The sequence below is a fragment of the Amblyraja radiata genome, chromosome 2 (assembly GCF_010909765.2).
Source record: "Amblyraja radiata isolate CabotCenter1 chromosome 2, sAmbRad1.1.pri, whole genome shotgun sequence".
NCBI classification, from domain to species: domain Eukaryota; kingdom Metazoa; phylum Chordata; class Chondrichthyes; order Rajiformes; family Rajidae; genus Amblyraja; species Amblyraja radiata.
The window spans coordinates 65,280,308-65,293,238 of record NC_045957.1 but is presented as its reverse complement, the minus strand read 5'-3'; the positions used below and the strand labels follow the sequence as shown (position 1 = coordinate 65,293,238).

The 12,931-nt window shown below is 41.4% G+C and overlaps 1 protein-coding gene across 4 annotated transcripts in view; it reads left to right on the top strand.

Moving 5' to 3' along the window:
- Positions 1 to 12,931, top strand: part of tent4a (terminal nucleotidyltransferase 4A) — a 72,629-nt gene that overhangs the window by 26,625 nt on the left and 33,073 nt on the right. For all 4 annotated transcript variants that reach the window (XM_033048085.1, XM_033048077.1, XM_033048069.1 and 1 more), the window contains exons 2-4: positions 7,038 to 7,161; positions 9,422 to 9,468; positions 12,755 to 12,875. In XM_033048085.1, coding sequence (XP_032903976.1) covers positions 7,038 to 7,161; positions 9,422 to 9,468; positions 12,755 to 12,875 — 292 coding nt within the window. The remainder of the gene's footprint in view (positions 1 to 7,037; positions 7,162 to 9,421; positions 9,469 to 12,754; positions 12,876 to 12,931) is intronic.

The following is a 12,931-nucleotide window of genomic DNA, read 5'->3' as shown; positions in this document are numbered from 1 at the left end:
TTATAGCAGTAGTTGAAAAGCAGGAAAGGAATTTCTACGACAAAATTAATTTAAAAAAAAATAAGATTGAGAGATCAGAAGTGAAGTGGTTTTTCCCAATCCATCAGTGATGGGCCTGTCCCACCTAAGTGACTACAGGAGACTCGGCGGTCGTCACATGTTCGCGGGTGGTTGCTGGGGAACCGCCATCATAGTCGTGAGGAGTTCCCGCATTCTGGAGACTGGCCGCAGCCTCATTATGGTCGCGAAAAATGGAATGTTTGCGTAGACTACAGGGGATTGGAATATTAACACATCTAGAATATTGTGTTCAATTCTAGTCTCAAAACAGGATTTATAGAAATTGGAACTAGTTTAGAAGTTTACTGCATTGATTGCCAGATTGTACCTGTTGTAGCTTAAAGTGAGGAAGTACTTAATTGGGGTGTGTAATATCCTGAGATAGTATTAATATGGAAAAGTTGTTACTGTAGAGGAATCTTAATCTCAGATAATATTAATCTATAAAAATAAGGGGCTGTCCATTTGAGACAAGGTTTTTTTAATTTTGAAGAGTCGTGAGTCTTTGGAGCTCTCTTCCTAAAAGGGCAGTGGAATGAGAACATTTGATAATTTTTAATGCAAGGTTTGATATTTGATAAGCAAGGAATGGTAGTGCAGTATTGAGGTTATTATAAACATTGTTTTATTATGTGCACTGAGATACAGTGAAATGCGTTCGTTTGCATGCCGACCAATTGACATAAGGTTACACACAAGTACAATCAAGCTCCACACAAGTACAGCAGGTAGAGCAAAGATAAAAATACCATGGTGCAGAATATAGTGCGAAAGCATTATGCTTTACAGTTCCAGAGAAAAAGTCCAATTTCTGTAATGAGATGGGAAGATCAGGACTACACCCTAGGTAATGGGAGAACTGTTAGAAGTCTGATAACCAAGGAAGATGCTGTTCCTGAGTTTGATCAGTGTTTTCAAGCTTTTGTATCTTCTACCCAATGGGAATAGAGAGAAGAGGGAATGACTGGGGTGAGAAATGTTGCTGATAATGCTGGCTGCCTTCTGAAGCAGCATGAAGTGTCGATGGAATCAATGGTGGGGAGTCGGGTCTGTGTGATGGACTGGACTACATCCACAATTCTCTGCAACTTCTTGCAGTCAGATCTGTTGCAAACCAAGCTGTGATGAAGGGTCTCGGCCCAAAAAGTCACCCATTCTCTCCAGAGATGCTGCCTGTCCCCGCTGAGTTATTCCAGCATTTTAAACCAGCATCTACAGTTCCCTCTTACAACTGCAATCTGATAGTATGTTTTCTCTGGTGCATTTGTAAATGTTGGTAAGAGTTGTTAGAGATGTGCCAAACCTCCTTTGTCTCTTGAAATAAAGGCGTTGGTGTGATTTTTATGGCCGTAGCTTCAATGGGGATGGCTCAGGACAGACTGTTCCTCGGGCACCTATATGCACCGGGGAGCTTAAAGCTCTCGCTTTTCAATTGTACTGCTGGAAAATGGTGGCTTTTTGATTGCAACAGGCTTTTATTTAAAGTGGATCTCTGAAGTGATGGAGTGCATCATGGGAAGCTGAGGGGGTGATCTAATGCATATAGAGTTGAGGCATAGACAGGGTCGATAATCGGTCTTTTACTTTGTGTGGAAAGGTCATGCTAGAGGACATAGGTTTAAAGAGAGTGGGAAAATTTAGAGACATGTGAGGCAGTATTTCTCACACAGTGATTGAACAGGTTTTACACAATGCAAGTAGGTAATGTGGGCAAGGCTGTTGACATAATCTATATGGATTTCAGTGGGACCTTTGATAAAGTTCCACATGGCAGCCAGCTCCAGAAGGTTAGATCGCATGATATCCAGCGAGAACCTGGTAAATGAATACAGATTTGGCTTCACATTAGGAAGCAGGGACTCGTAGATTGATTTTATTTTTGGATCGGAGGCCTGTGACAATCGGTGTGGAGCCCATTTCTGTATGTCATCTTTATCAACTACTTAGAAGAGAATGTAAAGGCACGATTAAAAAGTTTACAGATGACAATAAATTAGATGGTTTGTACACAATGATGGCGGTTATCAACAATTATATCTTGATCAGCTGAACGGGGGGGAGGGGGGGCTGAGTAATGCCTAATGATATTGAATTCAAATGAGAGGTGTTGCATTTTGGGAAAACAAATTGGCATGACCATCACGGATTGAGGGAGGTGCCGGACCACCAGTTGCCAGAAAATCTGTGGTAGACCTGCGCACTTGTTGACCAGATTTGATCTGTAAGATGTACACAAATTGTAGGATCTCCTTTCTAGTTATTTGGTAGTAAGTAGAAATGCTAATTTTCACAATGTTAGTATTTCAGTTATACTTGGATATTTAATTCATCAGGGACTGCATGCTTTGAAATTGTGGAAATTATATACAAGTGCTACAATAGAATTTTGTGTTATCATATACAGTATAGATGACCCCACACACTGATCTCCCATAGTTAGAAATACAGCTGGAGTGACTGAAATGTTTCTCTCATTCCTTCTCAAGAGTTATCCAAACAATCAAGGGTTTTCAGTTATGCCATGTTACCCTTTTGTATTTTATCATGCATGATAATCTCAGCCAAATGAAGTGCCAATGTTTTACAAAATCCGAGAGTACGGGATAATTGATTGGTGTGCTCAAATGTTATCTTTTTTTCATTCCATGTCTTTGCTTTGCTCACTGTTGAAAGTTGCTTTTTCCTTTTAATCCAGTGCATTGCCAATCACAGCAACATCTGTGTTTAAATTTCTTCATTTCAAAATTTCCATATAATTTTTAATACCCCCACTACCTTAAATGAAGAAAAAAGAATTTCCCTGAACCAACAATTTCATCCAACAATTTTATCCACCTGGCTAAACTTGGTTAGAGTTATATAGCACAGAAACAGTTCCCATGGCCAAATTTGTCAATGCTGACAAAGATGCTCCATCTAAATCTCTCTAAACCTTTCTTATCCATGTACCTGTCCAAATAAAAGTCGTTAAAATATCTGACAACTATCACCTCCAGCAGCTGGCTCCATATGCCCACCACCTTCAGAGTGAAAGCGGTTGCCTCATGTTTGTATTAAATGTTTCCCCTCGTCCTAAACATGTGTACTCTTGTGTTTGATTCCCGTACACATGCAAAAGACTCTGTGTATTCACCCTATAACCCCTCATCTTTATTAGATTCCTCTGCCTCCTGCCTAATCTAACTTTTCTTTTAACATCCGTTCATTTCACAAATCAAATGTGTAGCCATGGTCACCCACATGGACCCCAACTATGCCTTGCTTTACGTTGGCTACATGAAACAAAGTGTTCCAAACTTTCTCCAATACTTCCCAGCTCTCTGTGCATTTGTGATGGTTCCTGCTTCCTGTGGAATTCATCCATTTAAGCAACTTAATTACTAACTTTCTCCTGACTCGTGTCTGGACCCTAAGATAGACACAAAGCTGGAGTAATTCAGTGGGTCAGACGGCATTTCTGGAGAAAGGGAATAGGTGATGTTTTGGGTGAAACCCTTCTTCGGACTCTTATTTTTGCACCTCCTTCCTCACCACTCTCCACATATCTCAGCAGAGGCAAAGATTCACATATATTCACCTGCATTTGGTGCCGCTCATGTGGCCTTCTCGTGATTGGCATTGCCAAGTTCACACTAGGCATCTCATTTGTAAGACACCTGCTCTGTCTTTAATGGCCATCCCAGGCTTATAATTGCATCCCATTTCAATCTTCATTCCCATTCTCGCGCTGACGTGTCAATCCTCGGGTTCTTCTCACTGCCATCGTGAGTCTAAATGCAAACTAGAGGAACAACACCTTGTATTCCACCTATGTAGTCTACAACCCAGTGGCATGAACGTTGAAGCAATTTCCCTGTGCGAGGTCAAGTATGGTCCGTCCTTGAGTTGGATTATCCACATGTTGTTTCAAGAAACACTCTTGAACACACCTAACAAATTCTGCCATGCCTAAACCTTTTGCACTGAGCAAGTCTCAGTCAAAATTGGAGAAGTTGAAGTCACCCACCACGGAAACCCTGTTGCATTTGCAAATATAATCTGTCTACATGTCCTTTCTTCCCTCTCTTGCTGGTTATTGGGAGGTTAATTGTATAATCCCATTCGAATTTTTTATTAGAATTAGCTTTATTTTTAAGCTCTATGCAAAATGCCTCAGTGGATGTACGCTCCAGTATATGCCCTGAGTGCCTCAGACGTCCCCCCTGATTAGTAAATCAACTTCTCACCTTATCTCCCTCACTGAAACATTAAATCTCTGGAACATAGAGCTGTAGATGACGAATAAAATTGACTTTGACTTTGTCTGTCCTGACCGTGGCAACCAAGTTCTCCATACTGGCCACAACATCATAGTTCTAAGCACTGATCAAGACTTAAGGGTCTGTCCCACTGTATGAGGTAATTCAAGAGCTCTCCCGAGTTTAAAAAAAAATCAGACTCGTGGTAAGCGCGTAGAATGTACGTAGCAGGTACGTCGGAGCTCAGGACGTCTCTGAGCGGCTCGTAACACTAACGGCAGGTACTCAGGAAGTAAGCTCGTGGAGATTTTTCAACATGTTGAAAAATGTCCACGAGAGCCCTGATTATCTACGCGTGGCTATTACCGTAATTCTCCGAGTTCGAATCAGGGGAAACTCGGGAGAACTATTGAATTAGCTTGTACAGTGGGACAGGCCCTTTAAGTTAATCTGTTTTACTCACAATGCTCCCTGCATTTATAAAAATGAACACTTCAGCCCTTCATTTTCACAATATTCCTTATCCCGTCTCTGCCTCGCCTTCCTTTGGGCCCTACTGGTCATATCCTTTACTTTTTAATCAATTTGTTGACCATCTGCTCTGCTTCCCACCCCCTACCACTCTAGTTTAACCCCTCCTGATTTGCTCCAGCAAACCTCCTTGCAAGGATTTTGATCCCCTGCGGTTCAGATGCAACCCGACCCTCGTGTACAGGTTGCCTCTGCCCCAGAAGAGATCTCAGTGGATCAAAAATCAAAATCTGTACCCACTGCACCAACTCCTCATTCACACATTCATCTGCCCTGTCCTCACCTTCCTCTCCTCATCACGTGGCACTGAGAGTAATCCTGAGAGTAACCTGGCTCTACATAACCGCTTCTCCCTTCCCATGTGTTCTGGCTCCTCTCCGTCCCCTTTGAAAATGTTTTGCAGCCGCTCTGAGACATCTGACACCAGAGAGACAATACACCATACTGGAGTTCTATTTGCAGCCATAGAATCTCCTGTCTGTCCCCCTAACTAATGAGTTTCCTATCATAATTGCTCTGCCTTCACCTGTCCCTGCTGTACCTCAGTCATGCCTCATGCCACAGACAGGACTACTGCTGTGGCTCATCCCTGAATGATCCCTGGCCCCTCCAACAGTATCCAAAAAAGTATGTGTTGGAAGGAACTGCAAATGTCGGTTTACACTGAAGATAGACAAAATGCAGAGATAACTCGGCGGGACAGGCAGCATCTCTGGAGAGAAAAAGTGGGTGACATTTTGGGTCGAGACCCTTCAGGCTGTCAGGGGAGAGGGAGATACAGAGATATGGAAAAGATAAGGTGTGAAAATAAGCATTCAAAGGGGATGCGGGCCAAGGAAGGATAGAAAGGCCCATATGGTCTCACTCCAAGTGCAGGTTCGGTGATCGTTTAGCTGAACACCATCTAAACCTACATGATCTCCCGGTTGCTAAAACCTTTAACTCCCCCACTCATTCCCATACTGACCTTTCTGTCCTGTCTCAGAGTGGGGCCCAGCGCATATTGGAGGAGCAGCACCTCATATTTTGCTTGGGCACCTCACACCCCAGCGGTATAAATATTGACTTCTCTAACTTCAAGTAATCCTTGCTTTCACACCCTCTCCATTCCTCCCCATCCTAGTTCTCCTACCAGTCTGACTGTCCTCCTGATTAAATTTTTATTTCTGTATGCTTCGTTGTCAACTTCCCTCAAGCAAACAATGATCTATTCTACAGTTTCCTTGAGGCGCATCCCTTTTGATTTCTCGTTTTCACACCCTCTAAAAGAATATACTTGTTTTGGAGGGAAATTGTCATGGGATTCCTGCGCTCTTTGCCTATTTCCTTTCTTGGTGGTCACCGCGGACTTGGCATGTCCCACAAATGTATAGTTCACTGGGATACTGGACTGGTCTCCCCAGATTCCTATATCCTGCAGGAGGCGCATACCAATACCCTAACTGCCATTGGCAATGTACTATCATAGGAACTTGCTAAAATAAATAACCCCTCCTTATTTTACCCTCCACGCCAAAGCCTTCAGCAGCTTTTCCATCTTCACCCTCCCCTCTTCCCTCCATCTGCCTCCTTTTTTCCTTTTTGCTTTTTTATGTCTGCCTCCATCTACCCATCTATCACTGCATCACAAATACATCCCTCCTCATTCCCTACCTGACTCTATTTGCCCATAGTCCTTTTGTTCCTTGTTCTACCAATCACCTCTCAATTCCATCTCACTGTCTGCCTTCATTATTGGTTTTATCCTCTCTACTCAGTCTTGATGTAGTGTTTCAACCCAAAATGTTAACTATTTATTTCTGTCTGCAGATGATGTTTGCCCTGTTGAATTCCTTCAGCAGATTGATATTGTATACTCTGAAATATAACCAACTGGCTATGGGCCAGTTAAAATAGAGACACACGAGGCGATGCAAGGTGGCTTTTTTAGATCCAGTGGGCAAACCTCTTTGCCAGGATCTTCACAAACTCGATAGGAGCCATTTGGCATGGTTTTCTCAGTTGTGTGTTAGCTCAACGTTCATGACACAATGAGCTATTTTAAGGAATATATGCGATTACCAAACATGCATGCATATATAAAGTGATGATATGATGATGATGTTTTCCACTATTTTGTTCATATTTCAGAAGCTTTTACAAAAGTTTAAATAAAAGGTTGTGGGTGTAATTACGTTGCAGAAGGCTAATTTAAGTTTACTTTTTTAGACTTCATGAAGAAGTCTTGGACTTCTACAATTTCATGTCACCACGTCCCGAAGAGGAAACAATGCGTAAAGAGGTAGTAAAGCGAATAGAATCTGTTATCAAGGAGCTTTGGCCTACAGCTGATGTGAGTATTACAATATAGAACCACATATCCACTTAATTCATTTCCTTTTTTACTTGTGTGTAAGAAAGAACTGCCGATGCTGGTTTAAATCGAAGGTAGACACAAAATGTAGGAGTAACTCAGCCGGACCGGCAGCATCTCTGGAGAGAAGGAATGGGTGACGTTTCAGGTCGAGACCCCTCTTCAGACTGAAGAAGGGTCTCGACCCCAAACGTTGCCCATTCCTTCTTTCCAGAGATGCTGCCTCACCCGCTGAGTTACTCCAGCATTTTGTGTCTATTGTTTTTTTTTATACTTAGTTACACTGAGAGGAATGCAGAATTTGTAAATTAGATTTAATTCTTTAAATTGGCCCCATGTTGCCAAACGGAAATTTGTACTTTATTAGAAAAATACACACACGCACAAGCACGCACGGACGGTTCAGCAGTAGAGTTGGTGCCATGGTTCGATTCTGACTATGGGTGTTTGCCCGTACGGAGTTTGTGCGTTCTCTCCATGAACTGCGTGGGTTTTCGCTGGCATTGCCAGTTTGGTCCCAAAATCAAGAAGTACACGTTTGTAGGTTAATTGATGTGTGTGTTTGTAGGATAGTGTAAGTGAGGGGATCGCTGTTTGGCATGGACTCAATGGGCCGAAGGGCCTGCTTCTGCGCTCTCCCTATCTCTAAACTAACTAAAAATGGTGGAGTTAAGTGTACATTTAGGAAATAAATTGGAATTCCATATTATTGTAATGAAAGATTACAGAAACTATTACATTGGAGGACATTTTTGGATTTTTTTAAGCTAAATATATCAAAATATATCATAATACATCAAACTGATGCGATGAATACACTTTGTGAAATTTTCAAAGAAGATTATTTATTTAAACACCATTATTTTTCAGGGTTTAAAAAATATAGGAATGTGAAATTGGAAAACATTATGTTAGTAAATTAACGTGTCAAGGCTTAGCCTGTCATTTTTCGGCACTCAGTTATAGCTGATTTCTTTGGTTAATAGCAAAGTAGTAACTATTTTTGCAAAATGCATATGTTAGCAAAACAGATTTTAGTCCAGATTATTTGGGCTGATGGCAAGCAGACTGCTCACCACTGAATCATTGCTGCCCACATTTTTCAATGCCTCAGCATTACATTGTTAGGGATAGGGTGGCAGAACTAGTTAGGGATTACAGCACTACATTGTTAGTGATAGGGTGAATTTATTGGAAGATCTGTGGATAATGAAACCATCTTGCAATAATTTCAAAAACATGAAAATGACTCTATTAAAATTGCAGTGAGTTCACTATTGTTTTATTACCCGATGGCCTTAATTTTGAAATTAATTGTTTACTGTCATATGGACATTGAGGGACAGGCACAATGGAAATCTCATCTGCAGGCACAACCCAAACAGCATGAGCAATGGGTTATACATAATTTGAACATTGATAGTGTAAGAGGTGTTTCATCGTGTTCCTTTCCCGAGGGTAGATTTGTGTTGCAAGGGTTGGTTAATGAATCTGATGGCTGAGAGGAAGTAACTGCTCCTGTACATGATGGTGTGGGACTTTAGGCTTCCATACCTCTTGCCAGATGGGAGCAGCGAGAAGAAGACATGGCTGGATGGTGAACATCTAGATAAGATATTGAGACAGTGTCTTGTATAGATGCTTTTGAGTGTGCGTGTGCGTCTTAAGCGTCTCAAACCTTTTTATACTCCATGAAGGTGGACATCATGTTATGTCATGGATCCTTAATTGTTAGTAGTTTTGTCAGCAGATTGCATTGACATAGTCTGTTGTGCTGCAGCAAGTAAGATTTTCATTGTTCTATCTGGCACACATGACAATAAAACGCTCTTGACTTGACAAGAATTCAAATCCTTATTGTTCATAGACACAATTAGCTTTTGCTTTATCAGTGATAGTCCCTTCCCTCTGCAGGATTAAATGCCTTACTGCAAGTTAGATTTGGAGAGGAATGATGCTTTAAGAAATTAATTGGAAGCTAATTATAGTTGTTTCTGATCAGTGTAACGTATCCCAAATTTAACCTATTTTTTGTTTGTGACCTGGAACAAATTTGGAGAGAAGTGATTGATTCTTCCCCATAAAAAAAACTTGCTAATCAGCAAAAAATTTGAACAAATTAGCCTTTCACGTGCGATAAAATTATACGCGACAAAATGATAAGCTGAACCTTTTATTTCTGCCATGCAGAGGATGAAAATTGATCTATTCAACTAATTAATGTATGTTTAATCTACAGGTTCAGATTTTTGGAAGTTTCAGCACGGGTCTCTATCTCCCAACCAGGTAGGTCAAAATTATCTCCCATAATACCAATTAAATAATTTGTTTGGGAAGTTATTTTCAATAGAAATTTTTAGTGCCTTATTTTTTAAGTGTTTTAAAACGATAAATAGGACTTTGTAGTTGTAAACCATTTGTAACCATGACAATCTCAGGATATCCTAAAGTGCTTTTAAAACTGACAGTCATTTTATTTGAAAGCATGTTATAATGTAGCAAATCTGACCTAGGCAAAGCTATGCAGCTTTTTATTGACATTAATAGGTAAGACAAATCCTGCTTCCCCTGTCCTTTTCATTGTACAGCAGGGGCTGTAACCTCGGCCCGCAGACTTCCTTCATATCCGGTACCTCCCGTGCCCGAGGCGCCCAGGCGCGGTGACGCAATTGCGGAACCGCCGAGCGCCAGAACGGGGCCGAGCACCGAGCTCTGGCTGTACGGCATCCTGCGCAAAGCCGCCAGCACGGCCGCACACCTGTGTCTGGGCTTCACTGTCGGGATCGGGGTTGTCATTAGGCCGGGGACGAGTGAGTGTGAGTATTAGAGCCACCGCCTTCAGGACCGAGCCAAGCCAATGGTCCGTAGGTACGCCTTGTTCGTGAGCACCTGTAACTAGGGGCCAGTGCTCCGGGTGGTGTACTCGAAGGAATGGGATCTATGTGAACACGTGATTTGATGCCTGCTATCCGAGGCGAGATGGGGGCGGGATCTATGTGAACACTTGGTAGATGTGGCCCGCCATCTGCTCACAGACATGCCACGCTATGCAGAACAAGGTTGCCGTCCTCTGCTATACAGGTTGGTAGTGGAAGAGTGTCACTTTAAGTTATCTGAAGAGCAACATCTTTGACAGTGCAAAGTACCATTTAAAGATAGCGGAAGTCAAAGGATATGGGGAGAAGGCAGGAAAGGGGTACTGATTGTGGATGATCAGCCATGATCACATTGAATGGCGGTGCTGGCTCGAGAGGCCGAATGGCCTACTCCTGCACCTATTGTCTATTGTCTATTAACTTTCAGCCAACATGGAGTATTACCATGTGTAGAATAGAAAGAATTTGCAGCAGCTTGCTGAACCACAATTGGCAATTAACAGGATTGTAACTTAGTTATTCTAGACATTGGCGTATGATTAGATGTACTTTATGCTGAAATTTTCACTCGGTTGTTAGTGTGCTTATTTAAGATTTTCATTGTATATTATGCAATTCTATGTTATGCATGCAAGGTGCGAATTTAAATAATTGCTTTGACATTTAATATGCCATTAATGCCATTAAAGTTGTTTCTTGGTCTTTACACTTGCACAATTAGCCTATACTAAAGTGTTTCCTTTTTCCGTGCAGTTATGATATAATGATGCGTATGATTATTAATTAATTGTTGAAACTTTGATTAGGATTTGTTGGCTTTCAGCAAGAAAGATAAGATGAAATAAATTAATTCAAGTCACTTATTCAGTAAGCTTAGCATAGCAACATCTGCTTCATTTGAGTTTGTTTTCCAGGTTGACTTTTGTGGAATGAGGTAGAAGCCTCAATTTAGGCCTGTGGCTACTTACAAAGGCATGCAAAGAGGCCCAATATTAGATCATATGCTAATGACCTGTTCAATTGGCTATGAAATTGATATTTGGTCAAAAAGGTGATGAAATGACTTTAATGCGGATAATATATAAATCACAAAAGTGCTTTTAGGTACTGCAAGTAATTAGTAAAGCTGACGGGTATTTAGTGAGAAATCATCTGAATACAAAATAGGGTTAGAATCAATCATAAAGAGTATTGGTGATACCACATCTGGAGGGTTGTGTGAAACATTTGTTATATCTTTTAAGAAACAATGTAGATGCTTTGGAAGTAGTTCGGAGAAGATTTGCAGCTGATGCCCGAATTGGGTGGGTTAGCTTCTGAGGAAGGTTAGGCATGATTGTACCTACTGGAGTTTGGAAGACTGAGAATGGATGGAGAGATTGTGACAGATTGGACGAGGAGAGAATTTTAACTCTTGTGAGAGAATATGGAACTGGGGATTACCCATTCAAGGCACAAATTAGGGTTTTCTTCTGAAAGTCATGCGTTTTTGGTACTCTTGCTGAAAAGGCAAGTGGAAGTCTTAACCTGAATATTTTTAAGGCAGACATAGATACACTTTGACAAGCAAGGGGAGGAAAGATATCAGCGGCATGGGAATGGGGATTTGAGATGGCGATCAGATCAGCTGTAATCTTACTGAATAGTGAAGCAAGTTTGACTCCTAGTTTGTATTTTGCAATCATTTTCTCAGGCAGAGCTGCATTTGTGTGCAGATTGTATCATGCTGTAAAGCTTCGGGAAGCTATGTGGACTGATTGTTAGTACAGCCGTCAAGGCAGAGAAATGTGCATGTTCATTTAAGGACACAGATCCTCTTATTCCCCCACAAGTTTGAGTTGGGGAGGAAAACATTCTGAAAGGAAGTGAGCTTTCAATCTAAGGAGAAGTAGTAGCTTTAAATTGGGTGTTTATTAGAATTATGATCAATTAAAATAAAAATATTTAATTAACATCGGAGCCGATCCCTTGCCTGGGATTGCTCCAACCGCGGCCTGCGGACTTACCATCATGGGCTCGCAATCTCGGGAGAGGCTGCGTCAGGAACCTCCAACAACGCATAGGCTCGACCAGCCCCGACCTGGGGTCCGATCATCGGCGCGGGGTATCTGACATCTCCCTCTCCCCCCCCCCCCCCCCCCAGATGCAGGAGCTGATCGGCCCGATCACTGGATACGGGAGCCCAGGGAAGGGAGGGCAAAGAAGGGATTAAATTTGAACTTTTTTTCGCCTTCCATCACAGTGAGGAATTTGGAGGAGTCACTGCGGTGGATGTTTATGTTAATGTATTTTGTGTGTTCCGTTGCTTTTTATTTGAATGACTGACTTGGCAAATGAGATTCCTTGTATGTTGTAAAACATACTTGGCTAATAAAGTTTTATTGTGATTGTAAAGCTGTCACTTGCAGCTCTCACTTCAATCGGATGGTTGTAAAAGACCCATTTGATCTTGGGAGGGGTCAACAAGGCAAAGGTATGCATATTTATCCAATTCTCTGGTAGTTTTATTTAAATACTAATTTAAATAAAAATGATAATTGGATTTGGAAGGCATGGGTGATTCAGTTGACTTTTAAGCAGAAATCATGAGAAAGTGAGTGATATCTCATGGATGATCGTTGCTTGCCTTTACAGGTTAATTCATAACTACAATTTACTATGACTATAAATTGTTTAAAATATTTTTTACTTTACAGTGATATAGACCTGGTAGTTTTTGGGAAATGGAAGAACCCACCTCTACAACTATTGGAACAAGCACTACGAAGACGGAATATTGCTGAACCGTATTCTATTAAAGTACTTGACAAAGCTACAGTAGGTTACTTAGGAGAATTTCTATGTAATTTAGATTTAAAACTATTTGCCTCTGT